The 22,838-nt window shown below is 36.2% G+C and overlaps 1 protein-coding gene across 13 annotated transcripts in view; it reads left to right on the forward strand.

Moving 5' to 3' along the window:
* Positions 1 to 22,838, forward strand: part of RPS6KA3 (ribosomal protein S6 kinase A3) — a 108,793-nt gene that overhangs the window by 50,872 nt on the left and 35,083 nt on the right. For all 13 annotated transcript variants that reach the window (XM_072815958.1, XM_072815950.1, XM_072815954.1 and 10 more), the window contains 5 exons: positions 7,235 to 7,351; positions 11,812 to 11,893; positions 18,430 to 18,510; positions 19,345 to 19,424; positions 20,006 to 20,112. In XM_072815958.1, the coding sequence (XP_072672059.1) occupies positions 7,235 to 7,351; positions 11,812 to 11,893; positions 18,430 to 18,510; positions 19,345 to 19,424; positions 20,006 to 20,112 (467 nt within the window). The remainder of the gene's footprint in view (positions 1 to 7,234; positions 7,352 to 11,811; positions 11,894 to 18,429; positions 18,511 to 19,344; positions 19,425 to 20,005; positions 20,113 to 22,838) is intronic.

The following is a 22,838-nucleotide window of genomic DNA, read 5'->3' on the forward strand; positions in this document are numbered from 1 at the left end:
TACCTACAACTGGAACTTTACTTATCAAATAAACATAGACTTTGTAAAAATAAAAATACAGAATCTACTATAATTTTTAGAAATATACAATGTAAGTTTTTTCGTGATGATGAATGGGCACATATCAATGTATCATTTAATATATGCTTGGACGCCTGGGTGATTCAGTAGTTGAATGTCTGTCTGCCTTTGGCTTGGGGTGTGATCCTTGGTCTGGGTATTGAGTCTGGCATCGGGCTCCCCATGGGGAGACGGCTTCTCCCTCTGCCTATGTCTCTGCCTCTCTCTCTGTGTGTCTCTCATAAATAAGTAAATTATATATATATACACACAAACACACACACACATACTTGTACCAGAGAATGTAAAAATATGTGAACCTCACAGGGGAATAATGGATCTAACTCAAATCTATGCTTGACTTCATTGACAAAATTCTTTTTCCATAAAATTATAGTTGCTTCACTGTGTACTTACAGGAAAAATACAATTTTACAAACTGTACTTCTTTGTTTTAATGTAACAGACTTACTTTGGTAAAAAGTGGTTTATTGGCACGATCTGTTTGTCACATGCAAATGTCCATCCTTGGATTATCAGTGCCTTCAGAAATTTGATATTCCTCTCTGTACCCATCTCATTGGATTCTAGTTATGAGCTAGAAGAGCACATTGTTGCTTTTCTCCGTGTTGTTCAAGATTACTCAAGCTTTAGTATTGTCCTGGTTGAACCTCAAATTCATTTCAAAAATACCTATGGTCCCATAACTTGGAGAAACTGGTGACATTAAGCACAGTCTGGCATTGAGATACCAATCAAGGGTATTTTGCCTATACTCCTATGACTACATACACATAAAAGTAGATAGAAGGAAGGTAGCTTGCTAATGTGATTAGTAAAAATTTAAACTTGGAAGGAACCCAAAAAATGCGTTAAAGATAAAACAGGGACAGATCTTTAGAAATTTTTAGGGGAAAAGGGTAGGGAGTGGAGGAAGTTGCTGGGTTGTTTTTTTTTTTTTAAAGAAACATTGACAAAAGGAGCACTTGCAAATTTATTTTAAAATAAGATTTGCCAGAATAAGAAATTCAGTATGAGGATGGGAAAATAAAAACCAAGGAAGTCTCTCAGAAAATAGAAAAAAGATAAGTGACATACAGGATTCAATCCCAGATATACAATACCTAACTAATAGAGAAATTGCAAAAAGACAAACCCTGAAAAATGGACGGAAGGAAATTATCAAAAGAAAAAAAAATGTTAGCATTGACACAGAGAAGAATTCAGGTCTCTAGATTATAAAGGCTTACCAACCATCTAGCATTCTAAGAGAAAGGAGACCCATATTTATCTCACTAGTGTGGAATTTCAGAAGTACAAGGACAGAGAAAATTCTTAGAGCTTCTGGAAAGAAAACAGTTCACCTTCCCAAAAAAAATGTGTATAAGGCTAGCATTACCCATCTCAGTAGCAGTCCTGGCTGCTAGAGGGCAGTGGACCATTAGCATCAACTTTCAAGGCCAGATTGCTTTTATTCTAGAATTTGGTACCAAGCCAAAGTGTACAAATGTGAAGACAAAGACATCTTCAGATGTGCAAGATTCAGAAAACTTTTTTCCACATCACCTTTCTTAACAAGTTACAAGGGAGTAATCTGAGAAAGAGAAGGACATGGGAAACTGTGAATAGTGGGTTCGACCAGGGAAGCACTGAAGAGATATCTAGAGGTAATAGCTATGCAGCAAAGCCTAGAGAACAACCTAATGGAGGGCTCTCAGAAGAATGGGAAGTATGGTAAAGGATTAAGGAAAAATTAAGACTAATGGTCAGATTAACCTCCCCCCCCCCCCAGGGATGATGGGGCTGTGATCCTAGCTCCGGGTGTAATCCCAGAGTTCTGGGATCGAGTCCCACATCAGGCCCCCCTCAGGGAGCCTGCTTCTCCCTCTGCCTCTGCCTCTGGCTCTCTCTGTATCTCTCATAAATAAATAAATAAAATCTTCAAAAAAAAGAAAAACATGTAAAAAAAATTATGGTCCCAATAGAACTCAGAGTAAAATGTATCATGAATTTAAGCATTTGATGAAGTAAGTGTTGTTTTGTTTTGTTTTGAGTCCCCTTGGATTGTCTTGGAAGTCACTTTTATGGGCCCATATAAAAGGAAATTTAATGTACTTTCTAGCCAGGATGTAAACAATATATTGTCTTAAAAATGTGAATGCTGGTGTATAGGCCTGCTAAACAAACAAAGAAACAAACAAACAAGTAAATAAATAAATGGCTGTGGTGACAGCATGAAGGATTTGCTTGTAGTTACAGAAGAGAATGTTAATTTTTTAATATTAATAAAAACATAGGGAAGTTTGAGAGAAAAAACGTATAGGCATTATTAACCTCCTTTGTAAAGTGAGGAGTTAAGGGGCACCTGGGTGGCTCAATCATTTAAGCATCCAGCACTTGATTTCAGCTCAGGGTTTGATCTCAGAGTTGTGAGTTCAAGGCCCACATGGGGTTCCACTCCTGGGTGGCTCAGTCAGTTAAGTGTCCAATTCTTGGTTTCAGCTCAGGTCGTGATCTCAGGGTCATGAGATTGAGCCCCACATCAGTTTCAGTGCTCGTGGTGGAATCTGCTTGAGATTCTCTCTCTCCCTCTCCCTCTGCCCCAACCCTCCTCATATTCTCTCTCTCTCTCTCTCTCTTTCTCCCTCTCTCAAATAAATAAATCTTGAAATAAACCAAAACAAAACAAAGAAGTTAGGATTCTATACAACAGTAATAGAAAGAAGTTTATGTAAAAGTAATATAATTATCAAACAATCGGGAAGATGATGAAAGTGGTATGAGCAATTCCTTCATCTTACTTTAAATTAGCAGGCATTGTCTTTAATAAACCAAGAAATTATCAAAGTAAGTGCAGAAAGAACTTTTTTAAAAACCTGAGGAATGGGAGTGAGAAGAGACTTGCATTTAATCATAAGGTATTCTGTCACTATTTGATTTGTCATCCATGTGCATGTATTACTTTGATTTTAAAAACAAAATGTTTGAGGAACAGGAAAGAACCCAGGTTGACAAAAGATTACGTGTAAGGCAGTGTTGGGAGAAAATACCATAAAAGTAAGTTGTAGCCATATTGTAGAGGGCCTCAAGTGCCAAGGTGAAGCAGTGCATTTAATTTATGAAAACTCAGGAGAGCTTTTGAGCACTCTGGTCATATGACTGGAGCTCTCATTTCAGAAAGTGAATTTGGCAGGAGGATGAAGTGGACTGGCATTGGCACAAAGGGGTCATTACGAGTAACCAAGTTTGTTTCAGTTTTCCACAGGAAAGGTAATTAAGGATTATACCTGGGCCATGCTATTGGAAATAGGAAAAGAAAGAAAGAAAGGTATTCCCATTACCATGTTTGATGCATAGTAGATGTTTTAGTATATGTTTGTTGAATGAAAGGGTCAAAGGGAGATTCTGTGTTTTTTGGTAACTTGTTGACATGAGAAGAAAGGAAGGCTTGAATAGTTACTGCTGTTTATTTTGAGGTCCATAACCTGATTGCAGCTCTCATTATGAGAATAAGACTTGATCCTCTATGCCTACTGCAAAATACAAAACATTTATAATTCAGTGATCCTTCCCTACCTGTGTTGCACCTTTGTGACATACAATTATAGTACGTATTTTTATGAAATAAGAGATGAAACAATATTGCAGTCTAAAATTACATCCAGGGGGATCCCTGGGTGGCTCAGTCGTTTGGTGCCGCCTTCAGCCCGGGGCATGATCCTGGAGACCTGGGATCGAGTCCCACATCGGGCTCCCTGCAGGAAGCCTGCTTCTCCCTCTGCCTGTGTCTCTACTGCTCTCTCTGTGTCTCTCATGAATAAATAAATAAAATCTTTAAAAAAAAATTAAAATTACATCCAGGATCCCTGGGTGGCGCAGCGGTTTAGCGCCTGCCTTTGGCCCAGGGCACGATCCTGGAGACCGGGATCGAGTCCCACGTCGGGCTCCCGGTGCATGGAGCCTGCTTCTCCCTCTGCCTATGTCTCTGCCTTTCTCTCTCTGTGTGTGACTATCATAAAAATAAATAAAAATTTTAAAAAAAATTACATCCCACTTACCCGAGAAAACTGGTAAGACATAGAATGTTATAGAGTATAGTTCTTCATAGCCTCATGATTTAAAGGCATACATGGCTGTTAGATTCCAGTTAGGCTCTTGAACAGATAGTTTTTTCCATAGTAGGCTGACTGGTACATGTTAAAATCCAACCTGTGACCTTGGCCTCTTGAGTTTAAGTCTGTAATCCACTAGTCTTTAAAATGTGATGTGACAGCACTTTGGGTTACAGAAAAGAAAGAGGAGAATTTCTTTATAGTTTCATTTCCATGTGTAATGTACATAATTTAGTAATAGAAAAAGTATATATAATCTATAACCCAATAAGTATACAAATATTGGGTATATGCTATTTTTTTTTTACTGATGAGGATATGCTACCAAAAGTTCAGAGACATTTCTCTAATCACTTTAGCTAACTGACCCAAGAGTTACATACCAGTAGGAAATAAATGTGTATGTTCCTGTCATTGATCTTGGATGGAGAACCACAGAGGCTCTAACAGTCTCAGTGTGGTATAATGCTAAGAGCCTTGTTTTAGAAGTCAGAACCTGGAATTGAGCCAGAAGTCTGCCAGTTATTGGTTTGTGATCTTTACTTAATCTCTTTAAACTTTAGATTGTATTCAAACCATTTGGCCTTTAAAAGATCTGTCAAATTTCTAGTGATGAATGGGGGAGTCTGTAGAGAATTCTGAGATGTTTTTGCTTGCTCTGAAGTATACTCCACCCTGTTATCAGCCCTCGCTAACATTGATATGTAGCCAAAGATTTGTTATAAAACATAAGTGTAAGATAAAAGGTGAAAAAAGCACCTAATCCAGGCTTGGTACATGATAGGTGCTTAATAAATATTTGCTGGATTTTAATCTAAGTCTTCCTTAATCAGTTCCACATATACAGTGTTCTTTGAAAGTTTTCTTAAAATAATTTGGTAATTTGCTTCCTACCTTTCCTAATATAGCTACAAAGAGCTATCACTCTCGAGCCCCTATACACTGGTCTTATTTGCAGAGAAGGGTTGCACAGGAAGGGAGTAGAGTCTCAGAGTCAGGTAATGCTTGGTTCTACCCTAACACCTACTGCACAGGATGATTATGAGAAATAAAGGAGATAGTGCATGTGAAATTACAAAATAAAGGACTAAACCATGTTAGAAGATTGTTTTATTGTTGCCACAGTTTTGAGAGCATTCAAAATGATTAAGTTGCCTAAGTAGTCACACAGTCTACACACTTAGGTCTTACGAAGTAAAATGGTGGAGCTGGATTCCTTTTTTGTCCTGTTACAGGAGCTTTTCTTCCTTTCAGTGCTCATTTTCAAAACCTGCCACATTAGGATACCTAGTATATCTTTTTAAAAAATGGGATCCCCGGGTGGTGCAGCGGTTTGGCGCCTGCCTTTGGCCCAGGAAGTGATCCTGGAGACCCGGGATCGAATCCCACGTCGGGCTCCCGGTGCATGGAGCCTGCTTCTCCCTCTGCCTGTGTCTCTGCCTCTCTCTCTCTCTCTGTGACTATCGTAGAGTTAAATAAATTAATAAAGATTTTTAAAAAAATAAAATAAAAACTGTGTAACTCTATATATAGCCAACATCCTATCTCAGAAAATATTAGTTGAGCTCAAACATGCATATGGAACACAAAAATAATAAAAATAATTATTTGTGTACAACACATTTGATTCCACTAATACTTAGGCAGTAGGAAAAAATAACATGATAGGCAAAAAAAAAAAGAGAAAAATAGTCTTTGATAGGCTTATATTTCTGGTATTGTTGGGTTTTGCTTCATTGTTTTTGGCTGTAACCTATAGTACTTGTCTTAATTAAATAAGGTATACTTTATCTGCTAATCCCAGAGTGAATAAGTAATTGAAATTCTGTATATACCTACATATATTTTCAACCTTTCTTCATTTCTGATGCCTTCCCTCAGATATACTGAAGTATCCGCTGTCTAAAAATTCTTTTCTTAACCCTAAGACCTTCCACTGTTTTACTATGCTGAGTAGTAGTAACTTCTTTCCTGTGTCTAATCCTCCATCCATATGTTAAATCTTTTTTGATTTTGTGTTTTAGAGTTATTGCCTTTTCCACCTCTCAGATCTCAAGTACTCGAAACAGAAAGTAATTTATATATTTCCAACAAAATAAATTTCAGCATACTGATTCAAATGGCCTTGCTGAGGGTAGAAATCTCCATATTTGGGCAGCTAGGGTGGCTCAGCGGTTTAGCGCCGCCTTCAGTCCAGGGTGTGATCCTGGAGACCTACGTCAGGCCCCCTGCATGGAGCCTGCTTCTCCCTCTGCCTGTGTCTTTGCCTCTCTCACTCTCTGTGTCTCTCATGAATAAATAAATAAAATCTTTAAAAAAAAAAAAAAAGAAATCACCATGTTTGCCTTGGAATATTTTTCAACCCCACTCTCCAATAAACATGATTTGTGTATGTGGAGGGGGACATGGTTCTACCTAATACCAGCACATGTCAGAACACAGCAAATTAGGGCAGCCCCAGTGACGCAGCGGTTTAGCACTGCCCTCAGCCCAGGGCCTGATCCTGGAGACCTGGGATCGAGTCCCACATCAGGCTCCCTGCATGGAGCCTGCTTCTCCCTTTACCTGTCTCTCTGCCTCTCTCTCTCTGTGTCTGTCGTGAATGAATGAATGAATGAATGAATAAATAAATCAATAAATCTTAAAAAAAAGAACACAGCAAATTATTCTTTTGTGTTTTCAGACTTCTTTACACCCTCTGCCCTTATCCCATGAAACTATTCTAATTGTCTCCAATAGGAAGAATGAAGACTTGGAAATACCTCAGTGCTAATGTTAAGTAGAGGTTAAGTTGGTTTATGCAGTGGGCTGGTATCATTCTCTCTGACTTTTAACTTGAAGGTGTATTTGCAGGTCACATGGCTGGCTCAGTTGGTAGAGCATGCAACTCTTGATCTTGGGATCACATGTTCAAGCCCCATGTTGGACATAGAGCTTACTTTAAAAATAATAATAATTTGAGGATTTCTAATATGATATGCTAAATTTATATTTCTTGATTTATAGCTGGAGAAACTATCTCTAACTCTCTCCTCCCCCTTTTTATTTTTTTATGTCAATAGGAAGAAGGCAGTATCAAAGAAATTGCGATCACACATCATGTAAAGGAAGGACATGAAAAGGCAGATCCTTCCCAATTTGAACTTTTAAAAGTATTAGGGCAGGGATCATTTGGAAAGGTAAGTCATGAGTGTGTGTGTTTTTAAAAAGTGTTTTTTTTTTTGGAATTTGTTCATACAGATGGAGAATGGAAATATTTTATGAAATATTTGTTTAAGCAATGTTTCTCTCTTCTTAAATTTGTCACTATCAGTAAGTTTGGGAAAGTGAATAAAGTCACTCAAAGGACACTGGAAATTTTCATAAATTGTCAGTAATCACTTCATATTTATTTTATCTTAAAGACCATGTGACCTCTCAATTGCATTTTGCAAATGATTAAAATAAAAAATATTCCCCTGATAATCTTTTTGAGTCCTCATGTAAATTTGGAAGGTGATCTTGCCAGATACATTATAGCAATATATCCCAATCTTTCTTCCAGAGTATCCCTAATACCAGCAGAAAGTGAATGGTTACACCCATGGAATTAGGGTGGGGGATTACCACTATGAGTATGAAATTCTGGAGACTTACAAGTAGTTTTCAAAATGAATGCAAAGGTTGCATTCTATTCAATGATATTCATGTTTGTTTTTAATATCAAAAAATGTTTCCCAGAGCCACCAACTACAATTGGTCCAGAAGATGCAACATCATCATCATTTTCTTCAAATATTCCTTGTCCCCCTGCTGCATACCTCAGGACACTTTCTGTCCTCCTTTTTGAGAAGTACAGTATTATGATTACTATGATTTGATATAACTAATCCATTCCTCAGTAGGAGGAAGATTCTCCGACTGCATTCAACTTTCACATTGCAATGCTTCCTTACCACCTCCCCGTGATGAAACATCTGAAGATATTATGCTTTGCAAGCCCTCAAAACAACACCACTTTAGCTCCCTTGTGTATTTTAGGGGGATTGTTTAGCAATTCTTGGCTAACATAGGTAATTTATTACATCTGTTAACCTCTTTTAAACTCAAAATGATGCTTTTGTTTCAAATATAGGGTTAAGTAGGCAGTAGAATGTAATGGTTGCAAGTTTAAGCTCTGGATCAGCCAGACATGGATTTTTTTCCTTCTACTTACTTGTTATGTGTGCTTAAACAAGTTACTTAACCTCTTCAAGCCCTATTTTCCTTTCAGCCGTCATTAAATATTGAAATTCCTCAAGGTTCCATTCTAGGCTGCCTTCTCCTCACTCTATACTCCCTACTAATTATTTTCTCTATGCCCACTGTCTTAATTATAACCCACATACAGCTGTCCTAACAGATTTCTATCTCCAATCTAGATTGTGCCTCTAAGCTCTGAACTCTATGTACAGCTGCATATTTTTTTCTCTTCACATGACTCAAAGGCAGTTTAAACTCAACATGTCTACAACCAAAGTCATGATTTTCCCCTCCCCCCCAATCCTATCCTGTTTCACTTTTCTTTGCAACTGTGAATGGCATCCAGTTAAGCAAGCCAGAAACTTGGGAGGCATTTTTAACATATCGTTCCATGGCCCACCCTTTCCCCTTGCCTCTCACCACCAATGTGATCTATCAGCAAGTCCTACTGAGTTAAAGATTTCTCAAATCATGCCTGTCCTCTCCTCCCCTGCCATTCCTCCATTCTATACCACTCCCATTTCTCCTTGGCCTGTTGAAGGAGGCTCCTAACTGGAACTTCCAAATTTATTCTTTCCTCAAGCCACTATTTACATGACAGCCAACAAGAGGTAATCTTATACTTCAGTAGCTTCCTTTAGCCTTTAGGATAAAGGCATACATACTCTTAAGATGGTTGAGGAGCCCCTTGTTCTGGTGCCTAGCGACCTCAACAACATCACTTTTGTATTTTTCACTACCTGTGTTCTGGCTACATTGGCCCTTTTTTTTTCTTAAGCCCCTGGCTCCATCCTACTAGAAAGCCTTTGCACGTGTGCCCTCCTTTGCGTGAAACACTCCACCCCACCCCTTCTTCATCTTATTAATACCTTTCATGGTTATCATCTCAAAGAAGTCTTCTCTCCCATTCTGACTAGGTCATATCCCTGTATTTTACCCTGTCAGAACATTATACATGTCATCTTCACAGCACTCACCACAATCGCAGTTTTTCATTTGTGTAGTTGTTTGTTTATTGGCTATCTCCTCAACTAGACTATGTGTTCTTTCAGTGAGTACAAGGGACATTCTTTGTGCCGTGTCTCAGCATTGAGCTGGTAGCACAATATCTAACATATAATTCTGGAAAGAAGTAATGAGTAACCGGGCTCCCTGCATGGAACCTGCTTCTCCCTCTGCCTGTGTCTCTGCCTCTCTCTCTCTGTGTCTCTCATGAATAAATAAATATTTTTAAAAAAACAGAAGTAATGAGTAAATAATAGTTCTGACCTCATAGGTTAATAGTGAAAATTAAATGATAAAAGGCCAAGCACATAGTATCTGCTATGAAATTGTATTATCATGCAGATGCATTATGGATAAACCCAAATAGATTGGTTTCTTTCTATACATTAGATTTTCAGAGAACACAATATTTAAGTTGCCAGAGGTTAGCATGCATCTCCCTTTATTTCTTTAAAAGTAACTTAAATACCTTACTATAAATAGCAAACATTAAAAATAGGGCGTCTCCTTTCTTACTCATCCTAAAAAGACAGCGTAAGCCAAGGAAACAGGGATGACCTGTCAGAGCTTAGAATAGCTTCATGGGGGAGTTCGAAAGGTCATGAATGCTGTGGTTGGGGAAGATCCGATGGCATCTGGGACCACTGCTGCTCCGGCTACACTTGACTGGTGACGTGCCAGAGGGAATAGATTAAGAGTGCCTGAGCAGGAGCACAGAACTGGGTGGCTGGCCTGGTTCTTGTTCCAATACCTCCACTGTGACACTAGTCAAATTATTTAACCTCTCTTAGCCATAGCTTGTGCAGCTATAAATAGGCATTCCTTAGTCCGCCTGCCTCCCAAAATTATCATGATGATGTATTACAAATGCTTGTGAAGGTCCTTTACAAACTAGAAGTGCTGAAAAGTGTTAAAGTACTTTCAAAGAAGGGTGAAAGAAGTTTGGAATCCACAGGGAGAATTTTTCTTGTAGAATGGCACAAAGAAGCTTGATAAGGGAATTTTAAGAATAAATACCAGGTGAATCCTAATTATTTCACCTAATTAGAATTTATTTCTGTTCAAAAATATTAATAATCTCTGATTACTTTTAACATTTGAACATCATTCCATCTTAGGAGCCTGATTAAGAATGCTTTTTCTCCCTAGTTTGGCTCCCTGCTAACTGGCTAAAAAGAACTAAAGGGTGATGAGGCATCATGAGAGGGGTGGAGGGTGGGGGAGCGATTTGGGGAGAGGAACACACAATGCATCAAAGTTTCTGTGCAAGTTGTGGTGCTCTTCACTAGACTTTTGAGGTCACTGTCAATCACCTTTAGCACAGTTTCTCAAAGTGAGAAACTCGACTTGCCCTAGAATCAGTTGAATGTAGCATTTTTTGATTTTGTGTTAATGGACTGGCATGCTAGTGCAGGTAATTGAGAGCTGACCTGAAAGTTAATTCTTGATTATAATTGCTTCTCTTCCCATCTGTAGCAACTCAATAACAAATGCTAGGAAAGAATAGGTGAAGAAAAAAGTTGAAATTCAGGTCTATTTAGCCAGTATGCTTAAAGATTGAATGAAGAAGATCATGCATCACTATATTGTACACCTGAAACTAATTTTACATTATAAATTAATGAACTGGAATTTAAGTAAAAACTTAGATCACAAACCTAATGATCAAAATGAATAGAAGAGATTTATAGATAGTTTTATATTAGTCATGTTATAGCATGACTGAATTATTTAAAGCAGGCTTATTCATTTTGCATAAATTTCACACTATATTTTGAAAGAAGCTAAAAATAATTTGGAAAATCAAGAAGCTCAGTAACATACCTAGGAACTGTGTTCTTCATATTTAGTTATATACGATAATTCGATTTTTAAAAGATCAAAGGTAGGGTTCTGTCTTAAGTCACATTAAATATTTGTGAATGGCCTCTTCAGTGTGTTTTAAATTGTTTTGCCCAGCAATGAAAAATTTATGTGCAGTTTTCATACCTTGAAAAGACCAATTATCAATAAATAATTATATCAATAGAAAATTGTGGTCAAGGAGAACTGTGTGACAATTTCTATCAAATCAGAAGAATTTTTATTTTGTTAAAAGCAGAGCAATGACCACCTGTGTTATACTTCAAACATGTTAGACTTTAATTACATAGTTTAAAAATTTTTGTGTCTTATATGCTCTTTGGGAATTGGCAGACAACAAAAAGAAAGAAAACAAGGTATTCACTTATGTTGACACCCCAAGTTATTACCAGTGTTTACAACTCATTGTATTTATAGTTGATACATAAGAAAAAGAAATATCTACAGTCTATCAGAATCTCTAATAATAAACTATTATAGAAAGGATCTTATTTTTAACAATGGCATAGTTTGTGATACTTTGTAAAACTTATCTCTCATTTAAATACAGGTTTTCTTAGTCAAAAAAATCTCAGGCTCTGATGCTAGACAGCTTTATGCCATGAAAGTATTGAAGAAGGCCACACTGAAAGGTAAGTGCTGTGACTGTTTATACTGTTTGAGTAGTCTAAGCAAACTGAAAGGTCTCAACAGATCTCCAGTGACTCCTAGGCCAATTACTTACATTCTGAATCTGTTTCTGCTACTGTCTTTAAATTTAGACTTTATTTTAGTGAATTTTTCCTACTGGGCTAGGAATCATATGACTAGTGAGAATGGTAGTTGCCATGTTATAAAAGAAGTATTATAAATTCATCTTGGGCTTTTGCAAATAGAGGTTTAGAAAATTCAAACTGGGCTTGATTCATCTTCAAATTAATGTGATTATTTTAATGTAAAAACGTACTGATTTACTGGATGCAGAATAGCTTTTATTTTAAGGACTTTATCATTTTGACTTCTGGTCTCCAAGTTTTTATTCTAATCCTCTGATTTTGAACAATTTTATATAGAATTTGACTCTTAGGGGATCCCTGGGTGGCGCAGCGGTTTGGTGCCTGCCTTTGGCCTAGGGCACGATCCTGGAGACCCGGGATCGAATCCCACGTCGGGCTCCCGGTGCAGGGAGCCTGCTTCTCCCTCTGCCTGTGTCTCTGCCTTTCTCTCTCTCTCTCTCTCTCTCTGTGACTATCAAAAATAAATAAATTAAAAAAAAAAAAAAGAATTTGACTCTTAGGTACATAGTTATTTAGAAGAAATTATACATAGTTTTTAAAATATTTAAATCTTTTATTTAGTAATATTGGCTATTTTATCACATAACCTCTAGTAGTTGTATTGATTTCTGACATCATTTTTTCCTCTGCAATTTATATATAATCTTAAACTTTTAAAATTTTCAGGAAGGGATATTTGTGATGATCATTTATTATTTCTGATGTTATTCTTCCCAGTTAGTCACCTACCCTGGATATCATCATTCCAAGAAATTCCAGCATTCTCTATAAACACCATCCTATTTTTCCTTTCTCTTACTCCCTTCCTGAATGTATTTTCTTTCCTATCTAGTCTCTACAACTGGCACACTACTTACTTGATTCTTGCTAGGCCCAGGGAGTTAAATTATATCCTCAGTGCCCTACTTTATATCGCTACTTGTATAACTTTATGCTTAAATTCCATGTTATAAAATTACATTGGCGGAACTTAAAAGAGTTCATTCACAACAAGAACAAGAGTAGGTTTCATATATTTTACAGGATCTGTGTTGTGCATAACATAGGTAAAGGAAACTATAAAACTGGAAAACCTAAAAGATATCAGGAAAGGAAATAAATGCTCAATTCCTTTTAGAGAAGGCTACCTGTTAAGAATATCAGTATTCGGGGGATCCCTGGGTGGCTCAGCAGTTTGGCTCCTGCCTTTGGCCCAGGGCACAATCCTGGAGTCCTGGGATTGAGTCCCACGTCGGGCTCCCTGCATGGAGCCTGCTTCTCCCTCTGCCTATGTCTCTGCCTCTCTTTATCTTTCTCTCTCTCTCTGTCTCTCATGAATAAGTAAATAAAAGGGTGAATGGATGATTAATTTTTTGTGATCTTGAATGTCTTAAAATGCCTTTATTCTACCCCCTCAGTTAATTTATAATTTGGCTGAGTGTAAAATTCTAGGTGAGGAATAATTTTCCCTCAGATATTTGAAGGCATTGTTTCCATTGTCTCCCAGTTTCCTGTGTTGTAATTATGAAGTTTATTCCAGTTCTGACGTCCAGTCCTTTGTATGTAAGCTGCTTTTCCTCTTTAGAAGACTTTAGAATCACTCTATTCTTTATCCTTGGTGTTCTGGAATTTGTACAGTGATATTTCTTTATTGTGAATTTTTAAAATTCATCATACCAGATATTGGGTGGTCTCTTTGAATCTAGAAACTCATTTCTTTGGTTTTGGCAAAGTATTTTGTCATTTTTTCCCCATTTTATAACTCCTGTTCTTTGAATATGTTGACCTTCTTGAACCTTTTCATTTTTTTCCTTACTGTTTTCCAGTTTTGTCTTTTTTTCTGTTTTCTAGGAAGTATCAATTATCTTTCAAACTTTCTATTGACGTTTTTGTTTCTACTATCATTTTTAATTTCCTAGATTTTTCTTGTTCTCTATTCCCTTTCTAAAAACTTTTTATTATGGAAAGTGTCAAACATTTACAGAAGGAAACAAAAGAATATAGAGAACTCCCATATACCCTCCTTGCTGCTTCAGCTTTCTCAAGTCAAAAAAAATTTTTTTTGCATCTGTTTCCTTTCTTTTCCTTTCTCTTGATACTATGAAGCAAATCCTAGACATTGTAAACTTTCTTCCATAAATATTTTAGTGTGTATCTCTAAAAGATAAAGATTCCTAAAAGAAATAATACAACTCTGTCATTATACCTAAAAAATCAATATACAAATATCTAAGCAGTGTTCAAATTTCCAGTTGTTCCTGTTGTTATAATTCATCTTTCTTTTTGTAATCTGTTCAAATCAAGATCTATATAGATCTCTATTTTGTAGTTGGTTGATATCTCTTTAAGTCTTTTAATCTATGAACTCTGTCTCCATTTTTTTTCTTGGTAGTTTTTGTTGATGATAATGGTTTCTTCCCCCTACCCCTTTTAAAGCTTCTTATTTCATGGGTGCTTCACTCTATTGGTGGATATAAATTACCAGGTTTTTAAAATTTTCTTTTGTTCTTTATATTGTCTCTGTTTCCTTTTATATCCTTTTTTGTGTTTATTTTGATAGCTGTTATTCATATTTAGAGCCTTTCCTCAAATGCCTGGAGATCCTTTGCTATCTTTTTCTCATTTAAGAATGAGGTAACAGGGATCCCTGGGTGGCTCAGCGGTTTAGCGCCTGCCTTTGGCCCAGGGCATGATCCTGGAGATGCGGGATCGAATCCCACGTCAGGCTTCCGGTGCATGGAGCCTGCTCTCCCTCTGCCTGTGTCTCTGCCTCTCTCTCTCACTGTGTGCCTATCATAAATAAATAAAAAAAAATTAAAAAAAAAAAAGAATGAGGTAACAGCACCTGGGTGGCTCAGTTGTTTGAGTGCCCAACCCTTGGTTTTGGCTCAGGTCACGATCCCACAGTCCTGAGATCAAGCACTGCACTGGGCTCCACGCTCAGCAGGGAGTCCACTTGAGATTCTCCCCTTCACCCTCTGCCCCTTTCCTCTCTCTCTCTCCCTCTCTCTTTCAAATAAATAAATCTTTTTTATTAAAAAAAAATGAGGTATCAGGACACCTGGGTGGCTCAGCGGTTGAGCATCTGCCATTGACTCAGGGCCGGAACCCAGAGTCCCAGGATTGAGTCCTACATCGGGCTTCCTGCATAAAGTCTACTTCTCCTTCTGCCTATGTCTCTGCCTCTCTCTCTCTGTGTCTCTCATGAATAAATCTATTTTAAAAATGAGACCAAATAGCCAGTTGGAAAGGGCCTTGTGGCAAGAATTTGCTTATTTTTTATTGACTTCATTCCCCTAGGCTAAGCTTTTAAAGCTTTCTCTTAACTACTGTGTAAGTTACCACTTACTCATCATCTTCTGCTCTTGCTTCCCCTCCTGTTCTTTGTCCTTGTGAGTTTATGCATAATTTTTTCCATTATCCTAATTTCAGTCCGGTTTTAGAAGAAAGTAGAAAGTAAAACATTTATGTTTAACCAGAAGTCTCTTTCCATTTCAGAGTTCCTATTAATACAATGAATAGGGTCAAATAGAAGTCAGTAGTGTTGAGTTTGTGGGGACTTTTGTCCTAATACAGTAGTCTGTGGACCTAAAAGTTTTATAAACCATTGCTTAAAACAGTTTCTTAATATATAATCCTAGAAACATAAACAGCATTTCTTCTTGTTCACTCTTATGTTCAAGTCAAGGAGGATTTAAAATCTAATAACTACTGTATGAGAAAAATTATTTCAGAGGAATGTAGTTGCTTTGCCAGCATGAGTCATTAACAAATTCTATTTTAGGGTTCAGAGTTTAGCCAATATAAAACATGCCTTCTTCTAAACCAGTATATCCTTATCAAAATTCCTGATTCTAGAGTGATTTATATTTGTCAATAGGTCTTTACATTAGTAAAAGAAACCAGATTAGAATTATTACACAGTCCTGTTTCAGACAAAATGAAGGCATTCTTAAGTAAATCTCGCTCGTTTTCAACTAAACAAGTTTTCATCAGTGTTACATGTAAGGAAACCACCTCACAAGATAATCAGAAAGAAAATCATCGTATTCTAGCCTCTCATTTCATAGAGAAGGAAGCAGGAAGTCCCCAAGTGGTTTAAGAATTTGAGCAAGGTAATTCATCTAGTTACTAGCAGGGCCACTAAAAACCTGTAGCTCTTGACTCCTAAATAATTGTTCTCTTCATTGTGGTAGAATAAATAGGTGAGGGATATACAGTAAATACGCTGGTGGATATTTTTGCTGCTTACTGAGCAGAGAGGTGAGTTTTAAATGATAAGCTTTGGGATCCCTGGGTGGCGCAGCGGTTTGGCGCCTGCCTTTGGCCCGGGGCGCGATCCTGGAGGCCTGGGATCGAATCCCACGTCGGGCTCCCTGCATGGAGCCTGCTTCTCCCTCTGCCTGTGTCTCTGCCTCTCTGTCTCTCTCTGTGTAACTATCATGAATAAATAAATAAAAATCTTCAAAAAAAATAAAAAATAAATGATAAGCTTTGTTATCTTTGTATAATTATTAGAAGAGATAGAAATTTGGAACCTAGCTCTAAGGTAATAGGAACTAAATCCAAGATCATATGGGTAGCAGTAGAAAAAGCACAGATGTGGGCTAGACTGGAACAGAATTGGATAGAGGACACCAGAGTTGTTGTGATAGGACAAGATAATGAAATCAGAGGTTAATACTGAATTTGATACACTAGCTAGACAAGTCATTTAAAAGACAGAGCTTTATAGATATCAAGAACAATTTGATTTCTATACCTGGTTTGCCCATTTTCAGTCAGTGGCACCAAAATCTCCCAATTGGAAGTGGAAAACTGGGAAAATGTGAAACATAGGATTTAGTTTTAGATTCCTTTATTTCTTTTTTCCAGGGGTCTTATTTCCGTGTTTTAAATATCTGGTCACTTTATATTGAAAACAACGCCAACTCGTCTTTCTCTCTGTCCCTTCCCTTCCCCCACAGAAGACTCTCTTCCGCATTCTCTCTGCTTAATCTTGACATAACCATTCAGTCACTCTAGCCTAAAGATTACAAGTCATTTATTATTTATCCTTATTATGCAACAGAAAAAAAATAAATTTTAATGAATGATCATTTTCACCTCTTAAATCCATTGAGCTACCAACACAGAATACTTCTCAGAATGTATTCTATTTATTTATTTAGTTGTCTGTCATTTCCACCAGATTATGAGCTTCTTGAAGATTATTTTGTTTGTATGTGTATTTCTCCCAGTGCCTTGTACATAGAATTTGCTCAGGAAATCTTTTGTTGGTAAAAGAGAGCTTTACCTACAGGACCAAATATAAATGTATCTGCCGTTCCAGATTGTCAGGAATCTGAGTCCTCTTAATTTCACTGCCCCCTCAATTTCCATACTGATTTGGTTTTTTTTTTTTTTTTTTTTTTTCTCTTCCTCATGCATGCCTCTGTGTCCTTGCTTGCACTGGCACTCCATACCTGGCCTTTCCTTTTTTAGGCCTGATCCATCCAACCCATCTAAATCCCACTCTAAAAGTTCCTAACTCTACCTCTTCACTCTTGCTTTCCCAAACTCATCTCTCCTTTCTCTGAATTTCTGTACTACTTATTACTGGTAATAAGTCATTTTATCCCTTTGATCATACTCATCGTGCTATACCTACCATTATCTCCTATATACCAAGCTCTGGGATGTATAGACCTTATCTCAAATGGTCACACAGTCCACAAAGGTACAGTGGTGTAATCTCTATTTTATAGATGAGGGGTAACGGAGGCTCAGAGAGTTTAAGTAGGTAACTTGCTCAGGATTACACGGTCTGAATCCAATTTTTTTAACTCCAAAAATGCCTTTGTTCTTTCAACTGTACCCATTATTTCTTCTCCCTCTCTTCCTTCCCCCAAAATAGACCTTCTTGGGTATACCTATCCTTCACTATATCTGCCACATTTTACAGATGCTTAATGAATGCTTGTTGAATTGAGTTGATAGGGTTTGTAGGGGTAGTGAAACCTATTCCATTTTCTTGTGTGTTTTAATATTTCATTGGGATGCCTCGTTTTTAAAAAGTCACTCTTTTTTGGCCACTTTTAATAACGTTGATTAAAATACTTGTAAATTTAATGTTAAAGCCAACATCTGATTCAACATCTGATATGTTCTCTGTAATTTTTTTTAACTTAAAGCACAGATTTTATAAATATGAAGAATTTTTTCTGGTTGTATAGTTTAGTAAAAAATATTAATTTTGAAAATTCAAGAGTAATAGTTTTATTTATACGTACTAATAGTTTTACTGGTATATATAAAAATACGAATTTACAGTTTTAGCAAGATTTTACTCAAAATAGGCACCAAAGAGATTTTTTTAAAAAGATTGTCTCTGAAAATTATTGTAGTATAGCCATGTGTACAATATTTTGTAGTTCGAGACCGTGTTCGGACAAAAATGGAGCGTGATATCTTGGTAGAAGTTAATCATCCTTTTATTGTCAAGTTGCATTATGGTAAGTTATGAACCACCTGCAACCTCATCCCTCCACTTGGTACCCCCTCCCTGAGTGCAATCAGATAATTTAATGTATATAAATATTTGCTTGTGTATGTTTATATGTGTTTACCAGATAAAGTCATGGAAATTAAGCCATTACTCCTTAAACAAATTTTAAAGGCCTTTATTGCATTTACACTTATATTTCTGAGTGGTAGCCATAGGAATAAGTAATAATAATCAGTTTTTTATTATAATAATTAATAACAGTATACCAGGATTTTATAGTCCATATGTGTTAGCCCAACTTGTCTTAAAAGCAAGAAAGACAAAAAAAAAAAAAAACAACAACAAAAAAAAAAAGCAAGAAAGATCCTTAATGTCAACATCCTGAAGCTTTTATCACCTTTCTTTCCCCCAAAGATGTATGTGCTTTTTCTCAGTGGATAAAGTTGTGGTGACTTTTAATATGCGTAATTAAAGCTAACCAACCCACATTTTCCCTGCGCTTAAATGACATGGTTTTTGTATTTTGTTTAATAGTTAAGTAACCATGTAGGGAATTTTTCTTATTGATCACATGTTTTAAAACTACTGTATTCCTGAGAGACTATTGCCTCAAGAAAGTGCAACAAATATTCTAGTGGTTCCATAATAAGAAACACTGCATTTAACATTTCTGCATGGAAACTAAGAGAAATCAGTGGTTATCTTCCCAATAAAAATCAGTTTAGATTTATGATATAATAATTAATTTGCTTAAAAATAATATTCATTTGTGAATGAGTTGACCTAATGTAAGCCAAAAAACAAACTGGTGGATTAAACAAATTTTCCTTTCTTCATTCAGCTTTCCAAACTGAAGGGAAGTTGTATCTTATTTTGGATTTTCTCAGGGGAGGAGATTTGTTTACACGCTTATCCAAAGAGGTATATAATTAATCTCTATTTTTTATCTATATGCATCCTGTTTTAACCTAAAGCTTTGTTGTATTTCAATATTAAGTTTTATCGTATTATCTCTAGTGGCACAAGATTCTTACATTAAGGTATTAGAGCCAAAAAGAGTTATATTTCCTATCTTTTGAAGTTATTCTGAAAGTAGGACTTCAAATTGATAAACTGTCTTTTGTCCTGCTTCTTTTAATTACAGTTTTTCAAAAGCAATCATGTATCAAGATATACTTAAATTAGTAGTGGAAATTCAGTATGCATTTTAAAGATCACTTTCTAAAATGTTACTGTGGTGGGCCAGCAATGGCACAATCTGAATATAGTTGTTACATAACAAAATGTGAAATTATTTCCCCCACAGTGCACATTTAGCATTTAGAAAATGATTAATTTGATCACTTTTGCAAATTCTTTTCATAAGTAAATTGTGGATAAAACTACATGTGATTAACATACTTATAACTTTTTGAATATTAAAAACTCTAGAATGGAATTTTAAATAAAAACTATAGACACAGAAAGAAAATAAGACAAAAATTATTATTATTTTACTTTAGGTGATGTTCACAGAAGAAGATGTCAAATTCTACTTGGCCGAACTTGCACTTGCTTTAGACCATCTACATAGCCTGGGAATAATCTATAGAGACTTAAAACCAGAAAAGTAAGGAATCATGCTACTAAGTTGAATATAATGTAATATAATTATTTAGGAGGTAATAAAAAGTAAAATTACTTTGTAGAACTACCACAAGAATTATGTTAGAGTTCCTGTGCTTCCCATTTCTACTAACACTGTATTCTCTTACTTTTAAAAATCTGCCAGTCAAAGATTCCTGGGTGGCTCAGCGGTTGAGCATCTGCCTTTGGTTCAGGGCGTGATCTCGGTCCGGGGATCGAGTCCCACATCAGGCTCCCTGAGAGGAGCCTACTTTTCCCTCTGCCTATGTTTTTACCTCTCTCTCTCTGTCTCATGAAAGAAGAAATAAGATCTTTAAAAAATCTGCCAATCATAATATCTGTTATTGTTGTATTGCTTTCATTTGCATTTTTATTTTTAATGAGGTTGAAATCCTCATTCATATGTTTATTGGCAATTTGTATTTTTGTGTGATTTTTCTGTTCATGGCCTTCATTCATTTATCTTGAATATCATTTTTCCCATTGTTTTGTAAGAAACCTTTACAAATTAAGAATTTAACCATTTGACATATATTGCAAATAGATTTTTCTAGTTTGTCTTTTAATTTTATTCTATTTTTACCTACACAATTATTTTTTTCTCAGATCTGCCAGTCTTTTGTAATTTCTTCTATGACTTTTATTCTTGGAAAACCTTTTCCCATCTTATAATCAGATATTTTTCTTCTTATTTTATGGTTTCTTTTTTTTACTTTTAACTCCATCTGAAACTTTTTTGGTATGAAGGATAGCATGCATAGAGCTAATGCTTCCCTCCTCATACACTTTATTGAAATTTCTTTTTTTTCTTAGAGGATGGGGGGATAAGGGGCACAGAGAGAGAGAGAGAATCTTAAGCAGGCTCCACTCCCAGTGCAGTGCCTGATGTGGGGCTCAGTCTCACAATCGTGAGTGAGATCATGACCTGAGCTGAGATCAAGAGATCAAGACCACCCAGGTGCCCCTGAAAATTTTCTTCTCCACATTATTTCAAATTTTAAGTGTGAGTTGAGCAAATTTCCCATTGTTTATATAGTAGCAACTGTCAAAAAGCTAATATTTGAGGATACTGGGTGGCTTAGTTGGTTAAATGTCCAACTCTTGATTTCAGCTCGGGTCATGATCTCAGAGTCCTGAGATGGAGTTACATTTTATTGTTTTATATCATTTAATTGAATGTATTTATTGTAGACGATTGGATTAGCATTGGTCATAAAATTATGTATAAAGGACCGGCCCTTCTTAAGAGTCGAATAAGATCAAATGTAGGTAAGACGTGAGATCTTTCACCTAGATGTCTAGGTGACACTATTAATTGAAATAACATTTAGTTGTTAAATAATCTAAGTATATACCATAATATAGAACTTAGAAGAAATTTCAATTTTAAACCAGTTGTTTTATGCACTGTAAGGGGTTTTCCATTTTCCACATTGTTTTAAACCAGAACTCTGTTATAATAAATATGGCTAAAAATTATTTTTAGAACTTGAAAGGGAACGTTGCCTATTGAAAGAAATATAGTTGGCTTTTTCTCTCAAAGGTAGAGGATGGGCATGCTTATCTTAAAAAAATGTATTTGCTGCAGAAGGAATAAGTAATGTTCCTTTAGCTATGTTCTCTTTTTTTCTCAAACTACTAAAAATAATTTGAATTTTGTTTTTAGAACTTTCATGTATTTATTAGGCAGAAGGGAGGATGATTTCCACCATACCTTAATAATTCCCTTTATATTCCCTAAATGGTTGGTCTGCTTTGTAATCAAGCATAATTAAGATTTGTATTTTTTTCATAAGTCTCTTATGAAAAAGACTTTGATAAAGAAGTCTCTACTGAATTATCCTCAGTGGCAAACTTTATTGTAATCATATTTGAATTGATTATTTAGAAAGGTTAGTGGTATTTTTGACATAGTAAAATTTTATTCTATCAAAATTTGGCTTTCACATTTTTTTAGTTAGAATTAAAAATAAGGAAATGCCTGTGTTATGGAATAGCTTTGAATATAAATGAAACAGTTTATTACTTGGCCTTTCAAGTCAGTATACTTAAAATACCTATCCAGAAATAGAATTATTGGCCTACAGCCTAGTATTTACCCTTCCTATAGCTTATTAGTTAATGACATTATTCTCCACTCAAGTATCTCCTAAAGCCAGAAACCTGAGTATCTTCTCCATTTGTTCTTCTCTATCATGATCCATATCTAAGAGCTCACTAAATACCCTTTATTTTCTCCTCTAAATTGGTTTATTAAAATCCAGATCTGATTATCTCTACCTTTCATGCATATAAATATTTTATGATCTTCAGTGCTCTTGAGAAGTCCAAACTATTTGGAATGCCTTATTGACCTTTTGTAGACTGGCCCCATGCATTCAACATACATTTCTTATTTGTCTGTACTCTACCAAGCACTGAACTATAAGATGGGTAAGGTCAAACCTTCTAGAAGCTCACAGTTTACTAAGAAAGAGAGAAAACACTGGAGAATGTATACAGTGAAGGGATGGGTCAGTGAAAAACAAGGAGTATAAGGAAATTGTGTTAAGAAGAGGACCAGGGGATCCCTGGGTGGCTCAGGAGATCCCTGGGTGGCTGAGTGGTTTAGCGCCTGCCTTTGGCCCAGGGCATGATCCTGGAGTCCTGGGATTGAGTCCCGCATGAGGCTCCCTACTGTGTCTCTGCCCCCCTCTCTCTCTCTCTCTG

The sequence above is a fragment of the Canis lupus genome, chromosome X (genome assembly GCF_048164855.1).
Source record: "Canis lupus baileyi chromosome X, mCanLup2.hap1, whole genome shotgun sequence".
In the NCBI taxonomy this organism is placed as follows: Eukaryota; Metazoa; Chordata; class Mammalia; order Carnivora; family Canidae; genus Canis; species Canis lupus.